The sequence below is a fragment of the Mastacembelus armatus genome, chromosome 21, assembly GCF_900324485.2.
Source record: "Mastacembelus armatus chromosome 21, fMasArm1.2, whole genome shotgun sequence".
Classification (NCBI taxonomy): Eukaryota; Metazoa; Chordata; class Actinopteri; order Synbranchiformes; family Mastacembelidae; genus Mastacembelus; species Mastacembelus armatus.
In genome coordinates, this window is record NC_046653.1 from 897085 (window position 1) to 916668 (window position 19584).

The 19584-nt window shown below is 41.4% G+C and overlaps 1 protein-coding gene across 1 annotated transcript in view; it reads left to right on the forward strand.

Moving 5' to 3' along the window:
• mmadhcb (metabolism of cobalamin associated Db) overlaps window positions 1-18947 on the forward strand; it is a 94745-nt gene extending 75798 nt beyond the window's left edge. The window contains exons 3-8 of the mRNA XM_026296457.1: window positions 8297-8447; window positions 8699-8904; window positions 10505-10616; window positions 10732-10862; window positions 12018-12104; window positions 18702-18947. Of these exons, the coding sequence (XP_026152242.1) occupies window positions 8297-8447; window positions 8699-8904; window positions 10505-10616; window positions 10732-10862; window positions 12018-12104; window positions 18702-18896 (882 nt within the window). The 3' untranslated portion in view covers window positions 18897-18947. The remainder of the gene's footprint in view (window positions 1-8296; window positions 8448-8698; window positions 8905-10504; window positions 10617-10731; window positions 10863-12017; window positions 12105-18701) is intronic.
• Window positions 18948-19584: the final 637 nt, after the last annotated feature.

Consider the following 19584-nt stretch of genomic DNA (forward strand, 5'->3'; position numbering starts at 1 on the left):
TGGGGGGGGGGTGGACGGACGACCGAAAGCCGCCATTCATTTCCAATGGGATTTTCCAAAACGTACCGTTTTTGCACACGTCGTACTTTAACGAACTTGTCCTAGGGCTTTTGGCCAAATGAGCTCATTCTTTGTCAACATCACCTAGAGATGTGGAACATCAAAAGTTATCCAAATTAATTTGATAACTTTTACGGTTTTCCGGTACCGCAGCCAGAGAGTTGGCGTCCGCTCTTTCGCTCGTTTACGTCCGATTTGACTGAAGACCAAAAAATTTAGTTTGTCACACTTGAATATAATTTGACACAAAAATTCCTTTAGGGGATACCGATCAAAAAAGCCAATCAGACCTATGCCCTATTTTCAAAGGTGTTGCCGTGGCGATGACCGAAAGCCTCCATTCATTTCCAATGACAATTCTGTCCTTGGTAACTCTATGGTGACACAAAATGGTGTCCGCTCTTTCCCTCGTGTATGTTAAATTCGTAAAGAGCCCAAAAATTTTTTTCATCACACTTGAATATGATTTGATACAAAATTCCTTCAGGGGATCCTGATCAATAAAGCCAATCACACCCATGCCCTATATTAAACTGTGTTGCTTTGTAAATGACCAAAGCCCACCATATCTTTTAAATGACAATTCTGTGTAATGGGACACAAAATGGCTGTCATGTTTTCAGGCGAAAAAAATGTGGATCCCACTGAAATCACAGGCTACACAGTTTGACTTCGGCACCAGGGGCTGGTCACAAGCTGTAACGGACGGTCAACGGTGGATACAGGGGAACCTCGGCGGGTCACGGCTGGTCGCGAACGGCGAGGGCCGATCATCGCCGCTTGCGGCTATATTTATTATTATTATTCTTCTTCTAACCAGAAAACCGCAAATCTGACCCACTCAGCATATTCGAAAACTCACGAAAATTTGCCCAAAATTCAGAAAAGCGTGCTAGTTTTTTTTTTTAATACTTTTTTAAACAACCTCAAAACAATGGCTCTACAGCGCCCCCTACAAAATTCGAAATACATTACGCCAATGGGGGCCCGACCAACACTTTTTTCATCACAGAGCCACCAAATTCGGTACGCATTTTCGTCGCATCGGGGCAAGCAAAAAACCTTATGACGTCGATGCCGCACGACCAACAGGAAGTCCACCAGCCTGGAGTTTACCTAAAGGTCATTGAGTTCGCCGTTTTTTGCTCACCTCGCATTCTTTCGAACTCGTCCTAGGGCTTTTCACCGATTGAGCTGTGGTTTGGTCAAATTCATCAAAAGATGAGGGGGGTCAAAAGTTATCCAAATTATTTTGCTAACTTTCACGGTTTTCCCTTGACGCCGCCGACCATGTGACCTACGATTTTTGCCCCGCCCTCAAACTTTCAAATTGTTATAACTTCCACACGCATCGTCGGATTTGAATGGGATCAATTGATGAATTGTAGTCCCCATGGGCCTGAACCCATGTGATTGAACAAAATCAGGATTGGTGCAATAGCGCCCCCTACAGATTGAATCAAATATTTGTATGGAGCATCAAAAATTTAGTTTTTCCAAAATGTACCAAATTTGGCACAAAATTCCATTAGGCCATCCCGATCAGAAAAGCCAACCAGACCCATGCCCTATTTTCAACGGTGTTGCCACGGCGACGACCGAAAGCCGCCATTCATTTCCAATGGGGATTTTCCGAAATGTACCGTTTTTGCACACGTCGTACTTTAACGAACTTGTCCTAGGGCTTTTGGCCAAATGAGCTCATTCTTTGTCAACATCACCTAGAGATGTGGCACATCAAAAGTTATCCAAATTATTTTGATAACTTTTACGGTTTTCCGGTACCGCAGCCAGAGAGTTGGCGTCCGCTCTTTCGCTCATTTATGTCCAATTTGAATGCAGACCAAAAAATTTAGTTTGTCACACTTGAATATAATTTGACAAAAATTCCTTTAGGGGATACCGATCAAAAAAGCCAATCAGACCTATGCCCTATTTTCAAAGGTGTTGCCGTGGCGATGACCGAAAGCCTCCATTCATTTCCAATGAGAATTTTACAAACTGTACCATTTTTGTACACGACTTACTTTACTAAACTCATCCTAGTGCTTTTGGCTTAATGACCTCACTTAGAGATGTGGAGCATCAAGAGATCCAAATTACTTTGATAACTGTTATGGTTTTCTAGTACCGCAGCCAGGTAGTTGGCTCTGCTTTCTTCCTCGCATATGGACAATTTGTATTGAGAAAAAAATTTTTAATTTGTCACACTTGAATATACTATTGCACAAAAATCCTTTAGCATATACTGATAAGAAAAGCCAATCAGACCCATACCCTATTTTCAATAGTGTTGCCTTGGCAATGACGGAAATCCACCATATATTTTCAATGACAATTCTGTCTAATGGGACACAAAATGGCTGTCATGTTTTCAGGGGGTAAAAATGGATCCCACTGAAATCACTGGCTACACAGTTTGACTTCGCGACCAGGGGATGGTCACCGTCTGGGCTGTAATGGACGGTCACAGGTGGATACAGGGGAACCTCGGCGGGTCACGGCGGGTCGCTCGAGGCGAGGGCCGTTCATCGCCGCTTGCGGCTATATTTATTATTATTATTATTATTCTTCTAACCAGAAATCCTTAAAATGACCCCCTCAACATATTCAAAAACTCACGAAAATTTGCACAAAATTAAAAAAAGTGCAAAGTTTTTGTTTTGTAATACTTTTATAAACAACCTCAAAACATTGGCTCCACAGCGCCCCCTACAAACATGAAAATACATTACGCCAATGGGGGCCCGACCGACACTTTTTTCATCGCAGAGTCACCAAATCCGGTACGCATGTTCTTCGTGTCGGGGCAAGCAAAAAACCTTATGACGTCGATGCCGCACGACCAACAGGAAGTCCACCAGCCTGGAGTTTACCTAAAGGTCATTGAGTTCGCCGTTTTTTGCTCACCTCGCATTCTTTCGAACTCGTCCTAGGGCTTTTCACCGATTGAGCTGTGGTTTGGTAGAAATCATCCAAAGATGAGGGGGGTCAAAAGTTATCCAAATTTTTTTGCTAACTTTCACGGTTTTCCCTTGACGCCGCCGACCATGTGACCTACGATTTTTGCTCCGCCCACAAACTTTCAAATTGTTATAACTTCCACACACATCGTCGGATTTGAATGGGATCAATTGATGAATTGTAGTCCCCATGGGCCTGAACCCATGTGATTGAACAAAATCACGATTGGTGCAATAGCGCCCCCTACAGATTGAATCAAATATTTGTATGGAGCACCAAAAATTTTGTTTTTCCAAAATGTACCAAATTTGGCACAAAATTCCATTAGGCAATCCCGATCAGAAAAGCCAACCAGACCCATGCCCTATTTTCAACGGTGTTGCCACGGCGACGACCGAAAGCCTCCATTCATTTCCAATGGGAATTTTACGAAACGTACCGTTTTTGCACACGTCGTACTTTAACGAACTTGTCCTAGGGCTTTTGGCCAAATGAGCTCATTCTTTGTCAACATCACCTAGAGATGTGGAACATCAAAAGTTATCCAAATTATTTTGATAACTTTTACGGTTTTCCGGTACCGCAGCCAGAGAGTTGGCGTCTGCTCTTTCGCTCGTTTATGTCCAATTTGAATGCAGACCAAAAAATTTTGTTTGTCACACTTGAATATAATTTTGCAAAAAAATTCCTTTAGGGGATACCAATCAAAAAAGCCAATCAGACCTATGCCCTATTTTCAAAGGTGTTGCCGTGGCGATGACCGAAAGCCTCCATTCATTTCCAATGAGAATTTTACAAAATGTACCGTTTTAGCACACGACTTACTTTACCAAACTCATCATAGTGCTTTTGGCTTAATGACCTCACTTAGAGATGTGGAGCATCAAGAGAACCAAATTATTTTGATAACTGTTATGGTTTTCCAGTACCGCAGCCAGGGAGTTGGCTCTGCTTTCTCCCTCGCGTATGGGCAATTTATATTCAGAATAACAAAAGTTAGTTTGTCACACTTGAATATATTGCTGCACAAAAATCCTTTAGCATATTCCCATCAGAAAAGTCCATCAGACCCATGCCCTATTTTCAAAAGTGTTGCCTTGGCGATGACTGAAACCCACCACATATTTTCAATGAGAATTCTGTCTAATGGGACACAAAATGGCTGTCATGTTTTCAGGCTGAAAATGTGGATCCCACTGAAATCACTGGCTATGCAGTTTGACTTCGGCACAAGGGGCTGGTCACGGGCTGGGCTGTAATGGGCGGTCACGGGTGGATACAGGGGCACGCGGCGGGTCACGGCGGGTCGCGAACGGCGAGGGCCGTTCATCGCCGCTTGCGGCTATATTTATTCTTCTTTTTATTCTGCGTAAAAACCTCTAATTTGACCCCCTCAACATATTCGAAAACTCACGAAAATTTGCCCAAAATTCAGGATCGTGAAAAAATTTTGTTTTTTAATACTTTTATAAACAACCTCAAAACAATGGCTCTACAGCGCCCCCTACAAAAGTGAAAATACATTACGCCAATGGGGGCCCGACCCACACTTTTTTCATCGCACAGCCACCAAATCCGGTACAGATGTTCTTCGTGTCGGGGCAAGCAAAAAACCATATGACGGCGATGCTGCACGGTAAACAGGAAGTCCGCCATATTGGATTGAAATTTGAAAATTGCGATCTCGCCATTTTTGCACACTTCGTACTTTAACGAACTCGTCCTAGGGCTTTTCACCGATTGAGCTGTGGTTTGGTCAAAATCATCCAAAGATGAGGGGGGTCAAAAGTTATCCAAATTATTTTGCTAACTTTCACGGTTTTCGCATGACGCCGCCGACCATGTGACCTACGATTTTTGCCCCGCCCTCAAACTTTCAAATTGTTATAACTTCCACACGCATCGTCGGATTTGAATGGGATCAATTGATGAATTGTAGTCCCCATGGGCCTGAACCCATGTGATTGAACAAAATCACGATTGGTGCAATAGCGCCCCCTACAGATTGAATCAAATATTTGTATGGAGCGTCAAAAATTTAGTTTTTCCAAAACGTACCAAATTTGGCACAAAATTCCATTAGGCCATCCCGATCAGAAAAGCCAACCAGACCCATGCCCTATTTTCAACGGTGTTGCCACGGCGACGACCGAAAGCCGCCATTCATTTCCAATGGGGATTTTCCGAAACGTACCGTTTTTGCACACGTCGTACTTTAACGAACTTGTCCTAGGGCTTTTGGCCAAATGAGCTCATTCTTTGTCAACATCACCTAGAGATGTGGCACATCAAAAGTTATCCAAATTATTTTGCTAACTTTTACGGTTTTCCGGTACCGCAGCCAGAGAGTTGGCGTCTGCTCTTTCGCTCGTTTATGTCCAATTTGAATGCAGACCAAAAATTTACTTTGTCACATTTGAATATAGTTTGACACAAAAATTCCTTTAGGGGATACCAATCAAAAAAGCCAATCAGACCTATGGTCTATTTTCAAAGGTGTTGCCGTGGCGATGACCGAAAGCCTCCATTCATTTCCAATGGGAATTTTACAAAATGTACCGTTTTTTCACACGACTTACTTTACCAAACTCATCCTATTGCTTTTGGCTTAATGACCTCACTTAGAGGTGTGGAGCATCAAGAGAACCAAATTATTTTGATAACTGTTATGGTTTTCCAGTACCGCAGCCAGGTAGTTGGCTCTGCTTTCTTCCTCGCATATGGACAATTTGTATTGAGAAAAAAATTTTTTAATTTGTCACACTTGACTATACTATTGCACAAAAATCCTTTAACATATACTGATAAGAAAAGCCAATCAGACCCATACCCTATTTTCAATAGTGTTGCCTTGGCGATGACAGAAATCCACCATATATTTTCAATGACAATTCTTTCTAATGGGACACAAAATGGCTGTCAAGTTTTCAGGAGGTAAAAATGGATCCCACTGAAATCACTGGCTACACAGTTTGACTTCGGCACCAGGGGATGGTCACCGTCTGGGCTGTAATGGACGGTCACGGGTGGATACAGGGGAACCTCGGCGGGTCACGGCGGGTCGCGAACGGCGAGGGCCGTTCATCGCCGCTTGCGGCTATATTTATTATTATTCTTCTAACCAGAAATCCTTAAAATGACCCCCTCAACATATTCAAAAACTCACGAAAATTTGCACAAAATTAAAAAAAGTGCACAGTTTTTGTTTTGTAATACCTTTATAAACAACCTCAAAACATTGGCTCCACAGCGCCCCCTACAAACATGAAAATACATTACGCCAATGGGGGCCCGACCGACACTTTTTTCATCGCAGAGTCACCAAATCCGGTACGCATGTTCTTCGTGTCGGGGCAAGCAAAAAACCTTATGACGTCGATGCCGCACGACCAACAGGAAGTCCACCAGCCTGGAGTTTACCTAAAGGTCATTGAGTTCGCCGTTTTTTGCTCACCTCGCATTCTTTCGAACTCGTCCTAGGGCTTTTCACCGATTGAGCTGTGGTTTGGTAGAAATCATCCAAAGATGAGGGGGGTCAAAAGTTATCCAAATTTTTTTGCTAACTTTCACGGTTTTCCCTTGACGCCGCCGACCATGTGACCTACGATTTTTGCTCCGCCCACAAACTTTCAAATTGTTATAACTTCCACACACATCGTCGGATTTGAATGGGATCAATTGATGAATTGTAGTCCCCATGGGCCTGAACCCATGTGATTGAACAAAATCACAATTGGTGCAATAGCGCCCCCTACAGATTGAATCAAATATTTGTATGGAGCACCAAAAATTTTGTTTTTCCAAAATGTACCAAATTTGGCACAAAATTCCATTAGGCAATCCCGATCAGAAAAGCCAACCAGACCCATGCCCTATTTTCAACGGTGTTGCCACGGCGACGACCGAAAGCCTCCATTCATTTCCAATGGGAATTTTACGAAACGTACCGTTTTTGCACACGTCGTACTTTAACGAACTTGTCCTAGGGCTTTTGGCCAAATGAGCTCATTCTTTGTCAACATCACCTAGAGATGTGGAACATCAAAAGTTATCCAAATTATTTTGATAACTTTTACGGTTTTCCGGTACCGCAGCCAGAGAGTTGGCGTCTGCTCTTTCGCTCGTTTATGTCCAATTTGAATGCAGACCAAAAAATTTTGTTTGTCACACTTGAATATAATTTTGCAAAAAAATTCCTTTAGGGGATACCAATCAAAAAAGCCAATCAGACCTATGCCCTATTTTCAAAGGTGTTGCCGTGGCGATGACCGAAAGCCTCCATTTCCAATGAGAATTTTACAAAATGTACCGTTTTAGCACACGACTTACTTTACCAAACTCATCATAGTGCTTTTGGCTTAATGACCTCACTTAGAGATGTGGAGCATCAAGAGAACCAAATTATTTTGATAACTGTTATGGTTTTCCAGTACCGCAGCCAGGGAGTTGGCTCTGCTTTCGCCCTCGCGTATGGGCAATTTATATTGAGAATAACAAAAGTTAGTTTGTCACACTTGAATATATTGCTGCACAAAAATCCTTTAGCATATTCCCATCAGAAAAGTCCATCAGACCCATGCCCTATTTTCAAAAGTGTTGCCTTGGCGATGACTGAAACCCACCACATATTTTCAATGAGAATTCTGTCTAATGGGACACAAAATGGCTGTCATGTTTTCAGGCTGAAAATGTGGATCCCACTGAAATCACTGGCTATGCAGTTTGACTTCGGCACAAGGGGCTGGTCACGGGCTGGGCTGTAATGGGCGGTCACGGGTGGATACAGGGGCACGCGGCGGGTCACGGCAGGTCGCGAACGGCGAGGGCCGTTCATCGCCGCTTGCGGCTATATTTATAATTATTATTATTATTATTGTTGTTATTGTCCAAATATGGTAATTCTGGCTCCAAAATCAACATGGTGACGTCCATAACGGCAGAAAATGAATGAGGACTCCTAATTATATTATCAGAGGACTGAATTGCTTTATATTTTTAGAGGACTGCATTGCATTGCATTATCAGAGAACTAAATTGCATTATATTACCCAAGTGTATGGTTGAGTGTGTGTGTTCCTTTACTATAAGGAATATGAAATACTTGACACATGACACTGGTCATTCCTGAATTTCCCTTAAGGGATGAATAAAGTTTATCTCATCTTATCATTAATTCATTAATGGTTGAGAATTGTGTTGGCATGTATGTGTGTTTGTGCATGCGTGTAACCTGGTTTGTGACAGAAGTGACTAATGATGTGTTTGTGTTCAGGCACTGTACAGCAGAGTCAAGCTGGTCAGTTACCTCCCAGGGCTTCATGTGTTAGTGAATCGCGTGGCCATGTTTAGACCCAGAACGTTTTCTGCTGCTGGATCCTCAGGCACTGATGAGCCCCATCTAACTATAACTCCCTCTGACATGGGTATGTAATACACAACCAGTTAAACAATGCACACAAACCTCTGACTTTTTCTGTTTTCACATGTGACCAGTAAGTTTAGAAATGTGTATCAAAGACTAAATACTGTAGCTGTGCAGTTTATTTCTGTGATCCACTGGTTTTGGTGTAGACCAAGCCTGTAAGAAAACGGATTTTATAGGAAAACCTTCATTTTCATCTGTTGTGTTGAGTCCTCTTCCTAACTGACTTTTCCGGTTAAAAACTGCGAACAGTGTGGCTGGACGAGAGCTTGGGGCCTTCTGGGCCCCATGACCAGTGCTTCCAGCTGCCTGGTAATGTGGGTTTTGACTGCCACTTGATGGGACTAACAGGGCAGAAGAAGAGCCTGCCACAAGCTATGGTCCCTGATGTGCTGTCGGCCCCATCTAGCTGTGAAAGACATGAGTTCATACTAGGCCAGTTCATCAGAGACGTCTTTGTAAGTGTAATGATATAACATGAGTACTTTTTCTGGGAACAGGAAAACTGCTTAAAGTTATAAGGAGAAACCAATTCTGATGCTTCATATCAGGGGTGGGAAACCCACATTCCTTGAGGGCCACAGCCTTGATGGTTTTCCAAATAGTCTTTCCCTACCCACTGCTGAGTACCTGGATCAGGTGTGTTCAGTCAATCAGAAGGTGGAAGATGAGGAAGATGAGGGTGGAGCAGGTAAAGACAAAGTGAATTGGTATCTTACATCTTTTCATTGACTGAACATACCTCATCCACCACTGAATGCCATGGCCATACTCCTTTCTGATTGGATAGCAGTTCTGTTACTAATTATACTTGCATCAGTTGTACTGTGCTAGGACACCACAAACATCATTCTAGTTCAGTTCAAGCACTGTTCATAAATTAGTGCTGGGTACTCTAAGCAGAACTATGCTCTGTTTTTAGGTACATCTGTTACTCCCTGCTGAAACAAGTTTAGTTTATCCATGAGTTAATCTCAGAACTGTGTATAGAGGGCAGACTCTGGAGGTTAATACTTCATACAGCCATCACGGTTCACAGAATTCACTGCACCCCTTTCCTGGAATTGAACCATATTTAGAGGGGTAACTACACCAACTTTACTACATAACCATTATGTGACATTTGATCAGTATACCACAGAAATATTATCCATAGCTCACTTTGTGATTTTTTTTTTTTTCTTTTTTGGTTAGTGTTAAAATATCTGAGGTGTCCCATTTCTGAAAGGATGAGAAAGACAGCTCCCTGTGCCTATTTAATCATTTACATGTAACAATACAATTAGATCCATCTATCCATCCATTGTCTATACAGCTTAGTCCAATTCAGGGTTACTGTGGTGGCTGTTGCCACATTTAAAACCTGAATTTAGAGTGACTAATTAACTTAAATTGTTAGTCTGGCCATAGAGGATGGATAAAAATAAGGATGAAATTTATCACAATACCAGTTCTTGTGCCCTGAAAATAGAATAGAAAACAAAACAAAACATTGTAAATGAGAAAGAAGTGATTGCAGAGCTTTTGCAATGAATTGCATGTGACTGTCCAGATGTACCTAGTAAACAGAAAAGCAGGGAATAGTGCTTTTTACAACGCAATAAGAAAAGTGTACCTGGCTAATTTTTCATTGGTTTTCATTGTTTTCTCTGGTCACCCGCACATGCCATCCATGAAGGAGTCTTTTTCTGCTGCTGCATGTAGTATAAATGTGCAGGCATTAATTTTCTGTATGCAAACCAGCTCCAAAATTATACTTTGTCCCCCCTTTAAGATTTTCCTAATGTGAGGAGAATTGGATTGCACACAGTTGAAACTAAAAGCACCAGCAGGGTCAAGTGAGGGGGGTTGTATCAATTTCTGTCTGCCTTTTGCCTATTTGCTTTAAAGACAGAGGGAATAAATGTATCAATTTAATGACTTTATCTAATACCTGTTATAAAAAATATTTGTTTAGATATACAATACCAGTCAAAAGACACACTTTTGACTGGTAGTGTAGTGTGTTTATAGAATAAATAAATAAATATACAGTAACAGACTGTGTGTATGTGTCAGGAGAAAGATGACCCAGCCCATACATCTCAGAGTGTCTGCAGAGCTGAACAGTGCTTTGAAAATTCCAGTGTTGAGTGTGCCATACAGTCCTGCCCTGAAGTACTACAAAAAGGTACAGCACTAATGCTGTGTTCACACTATTTATATATAATATAGATAGCCATAATACCAATTAACAGATATGTTTAGTAACAGTATCAGTGCTGACTCCTGATAATGATTAACAGACTTCCAGTCAATGTTTCCTGAGGCTCCATTATCTGGTATGATGGTGGTCATCGTAACCCAAAGGACTCACAATGATATGACTTCATGGTGTGGTGAGGTGGAGCAGGAGAGAGAGCAGCTGCTTGACAAGGTGAGCTGTAAAACATCTGTTCCAACTGGCTGACATTTTTCATGCTCAGCTATACCACAGGTTTCTTAAATTGTCTTTAGTCTCTTTTTTATTTAAGACATCGAGTTATGAGCTGCATGAACTGATGACTGTGATGTTAAAGACAGTTACAAAAATGTATTTGTGTATACGTACATGCATGCGTGTGTCAGCGGGAGAAAACCAATACTGTGTTTTATCTGACACTGTGAATATTCTGTATGGTAAATGGGAACATAGCAGAGAAGAAAAAATGCATATTTTGTCAATAATCATACTACTAATATTAATGATAATAAATTGATCAATGTTAACCACTTTTCATGTAATGCAGTGACATTTTACATAAAGAGTACAAGCAAAAATAATTAGAAAAATAATAATTACTGTACTGTACACGTGTGTTTGTTTATAGGAGTAAGAAGAGAGAGGGGGAAGGAAGGTGGTAATGATGGCTGCAAAAGAAATATGGGAAGGGTCACTAGGAGGGTAGGGCAACTACCCTGCTTGTTTTCCAACTATCCCTGCACTACCCCCTGCTGATTTCCTGGATCAGGTGTGTTTAACCAATCACAAGCTGGAAGAGAACATGTTAAATGAGGGTGGAAGTGGGAAAAGACTGAATGTGAAATTAATTGGTACCTTCCAGCTTCTGATTGGCAGAACACCCCTGTCCCAGTTAATCAGCATTGGTAAGGCAGAGATAGTTGGAAAACAAGCAGGGCTGTGGCCCTCAGTGCCCACCTCTGGTATTGGTAGTCGTGCTATAGACGTTTATGTCTCACTGGAACAGCTTCAAATGTCAAGTGTGTTTCTGCATTGCTTTTTGTCCTTTGTTGTATTTTGCCACAAATGTTAACCTAGCTATGACGTTTCCTGAATATAAGTTTCATGAGATAAATGTGTTTCCACTTGTGTTTTATTACGTTAGATATACTGTATATTAAATGAAGACTTTGATTAAAAACTTTGGAACAACAATTTTATCACTTAGCTTATTATGCATATGTCAAATTTTTATTATGACTTTTTTTGTAGCGCTTTGAGATTTTCATTAAAAATATAAAGTGCTTTATAAATAAAATGTATTATTGTTATTATTGTCACATTAGTAACACAGGTTACTCTTCTGTGCAGTTTGTTGTGGGAGCCAAGGAGATCTGCTATGCCCTTCAAAGAGAAGGATACTGGGCTGACTTTATCGACCCCTCTTCAGGCCTGGCGGTAAGATAGTACTGTCATTGTCACTTATTGTCACTTGAAGTTTGCAGTCCCTGCTATTTTTTCAGATTTTATTGGCATTTAAAGCAGTTCAAGTCCAGAGATGACCCCTAAATGGACACAAAGTGCAAAATTGCCAAAAGCAAAATTTGGGATCATACAACGTGTTTCTTGCATTTTTTCTGCAGCAGCAGAAGTAAATAAAGCACTTGAAAATGTATGCAGACAGTTGTACAGTTGTCCCAATTTTTGTTGAGTCTGTATAAAGATGTTGTTGGAAAGGACTGTGGTATTACAACCATTGTAGCATTATGTGCCTCTGAATATTGCTATTGTAATGGTGAGGAAAAGCTATTAACAAAGGGAATCTGGGTAATGAACCAAACATTATGTCCAAGAGCTGTAAAGAAAAGACAGTAGACTTCACGTGATGGTTACCATGGTCTCCAGTTCTCCAGGTGCAGTTGATCCTAGCATCCACAAACATGAGAACATGCAGACTCCACACAGAATGGCCCTGGGCCGAACATAAATTGAACCTGGAACCTTCTAACCACCTCACAACTGTGCTGTTTTAAGTGACAAAACAGTGGCAGTGAATTTATCATCGGTAAATGTAAAGTTGGAAAACATTAAAACCACATGACTCAGGAATGTTCCATTAAATTGTTAGTTTGTCTCACCAAGGGAGTATTGATGAAAATGAGGTTGATATTTATCCTAGTGCTTGTGCATATTAAGGGGTATGCCTTTTCCTCTGAAGTCTAGCTCTACTGAAAGTTTGGAATTCTGAGTTTTCCACTAGCCTTTAAATGTGAATCAGACTGTGAAGTCTTTTAAATTCTGAAAAAATGTGACCAAATACACACATTTAGCAATCAGTTGCAAAAATCCAAAAATGAATCTCAAATATTTGTAGACATCTTTCCGCACGAGAAGCTTATTAAGCTTTTGATTTGTTGGTATTTGTTTTATTTGTTTGGGATTTGTGGCTTGGACGTCACCAGATACCATACACCAGACATTAATCACGTTTTTAACTGTAGATTCACCAATTCTGAGGCAATTATTCTTTATAAAAACACCTTAAAATCTAATTATGCGGACACATGTGAAGCAACAGTTGCAATAAAATTTAACTACTACTGTTGACAGTTTACTAATTTTCTGCATAAATTGGTCATGAAATGTGATCTGATCTTCACTGAAGTCACAAATATCAACAGACACAAATTTTAAAGTGTTAAAACACAAGTCATGTTCTTTGTCTTTATTAAACACTTGGTAATGCTCATAATTTATCTTGCAACTGAGGTTAAGTGTCTGACGACATCAACAAAAACCGAAAATGAAAAGCTTTGTAGATCAAAAAATAAGTAATATCAGAGCTGTTCTAATGTGTTGCATGTGACTGTTGCAGGTAGACGTAGTGTAGTGAGCAGAAAAACAAGTGCATTTTTATGGCCAGATATACAGTGGGTACGGAAAGTATTCAGACCCCTTTAAATTTTTCACTCTTTGTGTCATTGCAGCCATTTGCCATAATCAAAAAAGTTCATTTTATTTCTCATTAATGTACACTCAGCACCCCATCTTGACAGAAAAAAACAGAAATGTAGAAATTTTTGCAAATTTATTAAAAAAGAACAACTGAAATATCACATGGTCATAAGTATTCAGACCCTGTGCTCAGTATTGAGTAGAAGCACCCTTTTGAGCTAGTACAGCCATGAGTCTTCTTGGGAATGATGCAACAAGTTTTTCACACCTGGATTTGGGGATCCTCTGCCATTCTTCCTTGCAGATCCTTTCCAGTTCTGTCAGGTTGGATGGTGAACGTTGGTGGACAGCCATTTTCAGGTCTCTTCAGAGATGCTCAATTGGGTTTAGGTCAGGGCTCTGGCTGGGCCAGTCAAGAAGGGTCACAGAGTTGTTCCGAAGCCACTCCTTTGTTATTTTAGCTGTGTGCTTAGGGTCATTGTCCTGTTGAAAGGTGAACCTTTGACCCAGTCTGAGGTCCTGAGCACTCTGGAAGAGGTTTTCTTCCAGGATATCTCTGTACTTGGCCGCATTCATCTTTCCTTCAATTGCAACCAGTCGTCCTGTCCCTGCAGCTGAAAAACACCCCCACAACATGATGCTCCCACCACCATGTTTCACTGTAGGGATTGTATTGGGCAGGTGATAAGCAATGCCTGGTTTTCTCCACACACACCGCTTAGAATTAACGCCAAAAAGTTCAATCTTGGTCTCATCAGACCAGAGAATCTTATTTCTCATAGTCTGGGAGTCCTTCATGTGTTTTTTGGCAAACTCTATGCGGGCTTTCATGTGTCTTGCACTGAGGAGAGGCTTCTGTCGGGCCACTCTGCCATAAAGCCCCGACTGGTGGAGGGCTGCAGTGATAGTTGACTTTGTGGAACTTTCTCCCATCTCCCTACTGCATCTCTGGAGCTCAGCCACAGTGATCTTTGGGTTCTTCTTTACCTCTCTCACTAAGGCTCTTCTCCCACGATTGCTCAGTTTGGCTGGACGGCCAGGTCTAGGAAGACTTCTGGTTGTCCCAAACTTTTTCCATTTGAGGATTATGGAGGCCACTGTGCTTTTAGGAACCTTGAGTGCTGCAGAAATTCTCATGACCTCATGATTCTCATTTGCTCTGATATGCACTGTGAGCTGTAAGGTCTTATATAGACAGGTGTGTGCCTTTCCTAATCAAGTCCAATCAGTTTAATTAAACACAGCTGGACTCCAATGAAGGAGCAGAACCATCTCAAGGAGGATCAGAAGAAATGGACAGCATGTGAGTTAAATATGAGTGTCACTGCAAAGGGTCTGAATACTTATGACCATGTGATATTTCAGTTGTTCTTTTTTAATAAATTTGCAAAAATTTCTACATTTCTGTTTTTTTCTGTCAAGATGGGGTGCTGAGTGTACATTAATGAGAAATAAAATGAACTTTTTTGATTATGGCAAATGGCTGCAATGACACAAAGAGTGAAAAATTTAAAGGGGTCTGAATACTTTCCGTACCCACTGTATCTGAATATGAAGACTAGGCTTAAGATCTGAGCAGTAGAAATTGTGTAGATAAGAACACCTATATAGACGCAAATAGCATTTTGTATCACATTGTATTATATTCCTACTAACTGTCTGTAGCCCGATGGACTACTTCTTGTGTTTTTATGACCCAAACTCATAGTCGCAGTCCCAGACCACACTTACACCTGCTCTGTGTTCATGTTGATAGTGGATAGTCTAGGAGCTTTGCTTGCTGAGCATGTAAACTTACTTCAAGGCTACATTATCATCATCAATGATGCCGTTGCTAGGATACAGACCCAGCACCCTGATGCATTCATTGCAATTACAGGGGATTTCAATCATACCTCTCTGTCCTCCTGCCTGACTGACTTTGTACAGTATGTGGACTGTCCAACACGTGGAGACATTAGATCTGTTCTATGCTAACATCAAAGAAGCCTACAGGGCTGCACCTCTTCCACCACTGGGTAGATCTGATCACAACATGGTCTATCTTCAGCCCACACACACTGTGTGTGCAGAAGCTTCCTGTTACCACCAGGTCTTTCAGGAAATGGTCACTAGAGGCAAAGGATTCATTGAGAGATTGTTCTGAGTGCACAAACTGGGATCTACTGCTGGAGGAGCAGGAAATGGACACTGACGTGGAAAGGAGAGTCAACATCATCAACATCATCACTGACTACATTAATTTCTGTAGAGAGACAGTACTCCCAGTTAGGACAGTACTGTGCTATCCTAACAATTAACCATGTATCACCAATGACATCAAAGACCTCCTGAACTAGAAGAAGACGGTTGAGGACAGCGATAAGGAGAAGCTGAGGGGAGTATACAACAGGTGCTCAAAAACACTCTGAAACGAGCAAAGGTGGAGTATAAGAAAAAGTTGGAAAAACAGCTGGAAAACAATAATATACCAGGGAGGTGTGGAGAGGGGTAAGGACCATCACTGGCTACAAACTGAACAACTCTGTCTTTGGCTTGTGATGTGGATAGAGCCAATACCTTCAACTAGTATTACATCAGGTTTGACAACGTGGCTACTTCCACCTACATCCCCACAGCTACTCCCTCCCCCACCACCACCTCTGCTGCTGCTTCCTGTGCCTCCACCATCTCTCCATTACAATCTGAACAGCTCCTCCTGTCTCTAACAATGGCTGCGGCAGCAGGGCCAGATGGAGTATGTCCAAGGCTTCTGAAGGACTGTACAGGACAACTAGGTGTTCCTCTTCAGAGGTTCTTTAATATGAGTCTTCGACTGGAAAAAGACCCAGTGCTGTGGAAGACTTCGTGTCTAATACTGGTGCTCAAAACAGGGTGGCCAGTGGTGCTAAATGACTATGTACCGGTGGCTTTGACATATCATGAAGACCTTGGAGCGGCTCCTTGTCCATCGCAAGAGGCTGCAGGTTGATGAGGATCTTGATCCCCTTCAGTTTGCTTATCAGAAATCTGGATGTGCCTGGTTCATATGTGAGGAATATGTTCTTCGACTTCTCCAGTGCTTTCGGTCTCCCATACTATAAGGTCTCCCATATTGAGAGAGACAAGCTTCTATGTATGTGGGTGGGAGAGAATCTCTGCAGCACTAAACAAGTTAATTGTTTGAGACCGTCACAAAGATGACATCTAGTGGTCAACGATTGGCATTGCATTTACACCAGGATAAAAAATGTCATGGTGGAGAACACTTTATACAGAAAGGCCCCAAGTCCCCAATTGTCATAATGTGCAACAGTACTAAGCACCACATCACTGTGCCACTCCATTGCTAGTTATCCCAAAAATCCAGACCTAGTCCCCATTTAGTTGTAGAGTACACAAAGTAAACTGTATAACAAAGTGCATGCTGATGCAGGGTCTAAAGGTTCCCCACAGTGTTAGTCTACTGTATTTCACAAACTCTGATAACTCTGCAAAGTTATAGAACAGTAGGCTGTAAAACTGTGAAAAATGACTGAATGTTATCAGATTGGCTGGCAGACGTACACAGAAAGCCTTTAATTAATATTCCTCACTTTACTTTTAGTATTATAACACATTTCAAACTTGCCATAGTACCCAAGAACAGGAGAAACTCTTTTTGCACAGTCCTCAAAAAAAGTACAATGTACAAATCAAACTTTCAGACTATGTATTTCCTAGTTTTTTTTCCCTCCTTACCTTTAAATATTTAAATAAATAACTATTCAGTATAGAATTTTAAACATTTAAAAGGCTTATGAAATGTGTTTGAGTCAAAAGCTGAGATAGCAGTTAATGTTTAGCATATACATCAATAGGATTTACATACTTTTTCAATTTCAGATTATATACAACTTTCTCACAGCTTCTTTTCCCTTTTATTTGTCTTTCTTTCTTTTATATGGTAAAAAGTTGTGTTAAGAAGTCAGATTCCAGTCTTGATTCACTTTTGCTCAGACATGCAGTTCAATTCAATTCAATTCAGTTTTATTTGTATAGCGCCAAAACACAATACAAATCATCTCAAGGCACTTTACAAAAACAAAAAACCCAACAAATCCCTTATGAGCAAGCACTTGGCGACAGTGGAGAGAAAAAAACTCCCTTTAACAGAAGAAAAAACCTCCGGCAGAACCGGGCTCAGTTTGGGCGGCCATCTGCCTCGACCGGTTGGGGTGAGTGGATAGAGCAGAGAGAAAAGAACAGCAACAATAAACAACAAATAGACACTGCAGGCTGGTGGGGCCAGTAACTGCACATCAGCGATATTCAGCTCCAGGACCGGGGACACCTGCAGAAGGTACAGAGAGAGGGAGAGCACAGGGCGAGTGACATTCAATGGTGGAATATACATGTGAGGGGGGAGGATAGAGGTAGGGGTAGGGGAAGGGGAAGGGGAAGGGGAGCTTAGTGCAGCGATGGTCCTCGGGCAGTCTAGGCCTATAGCAGCATAACTAAGGGATGATTCAGGGTTGCCTGAAGCCAGCTCTAACTATACGCTTTGAAAAAGAGGAAGGTTTTAAGTCTAGCCTTAAAAGTACAGAGAGAGTCTGGTTCCACAGGAGAGGAGCTTGATAGCTAAAGGCTCTGCCTCCCATTCTGCTTTTGGAAACTCTGGGAACCACAGGTAGACCTGCACTCTGAGAGCAAAGTGCTCTATTGGGATAATATGGTACTATGAGGTCTTTAAGGTACAAAGGAGCTTGATCATGAAGGGATTTGTATGTGAGGAGAAGGACTTTAAATTCTATTCTGTATTTTACAGGAAGCCAATGAAGAGAAGCTAATATAGGAGAAATATAAACTCTCTTGCTAGTTCCTGTCAGGACTCTGGCTGCAGCATTCTGGATTAACTGGAGGCTTTTTATGGAGATATTGGGACATCCAGATAGTAATGAGTTACAGTAATCTAGCCTTGAGGTAACAAATGCATGGACTAGTTTTTCTGCGTCAATTTGAGACAGGATGTTCCTTTGGCAATGTTGCGCACTCTAGCTGTGTAAAGTATAGTACAGTGCTGGACCATTCTGCAGCTTGTGAATAAAAGCATTATTGTTTCTGTGTGTGTTCGTTCCTCAGTTCTTTGGACCGTACACCAGCAACACAATGTTTGAGACGGATGACAGGTACCGCCGCCTGGGCTTCCAGATTGAGGACCTGGGCTGCTGCAAAGTGATCCGACATGCTCTGTGGGGGACACATGCTTTTGTGGGAACAATTTTCACAAATGCACCATCAAACACCATGATAATGAAGAAGCTGCAGGGCATCTGAACACATCCTTAGATGGAGACAACGGGGCTGTATTTAAACTGTTCAATAACCTGTCTGGACTGTTTATGATTTTCTTAAAGAGTTGTGTTAAAATAATTACTATCCCTGAAGTGACTTCACATTGTATTTACATTTGCATCATGTAGAAAATTGAACCTGATATTGATTTTAGAACTGCTCAAAAAATTAAGGGAACACTTACAGGTATAACACAATATCAGGAATATCAATCTATCCATCTAGGAAGCACAAGTGATTGTGACTCAGTTTTTCATTTGCTTTGGTGCAGATGAATGTGACAACAGCTGCAATGGGGACAGTCCTTAAAAGGGAATGGTCATAGAGAAATATTTCTCAAGTTTTGTGTTTTGGCATTTTTTAGTTCAGTTCATTTTTATAGCACTAAGTCACACTAAAATTACCTCAAGGCTCTTTAAACAGAAACCCAACAACACCTGCAGAAGGTACAGAGAGAGAGGGAGGGAGCACAAAGTTAGTGACATTCAATGGTGGCATAACTGGTGACCTGTCCAGGGTGTACCCCTGCCTGTCACCCAAAGAGAGCTCGAATAGGCTCCTGCAGATCCCTGTGACCCTGGTTAGGAATAAGCAGGTATAGATAATGGAAGAATAAATCGTTAAAATACATATTCAATTCAATTAAATTTTATTTGTATAGCACCAAATC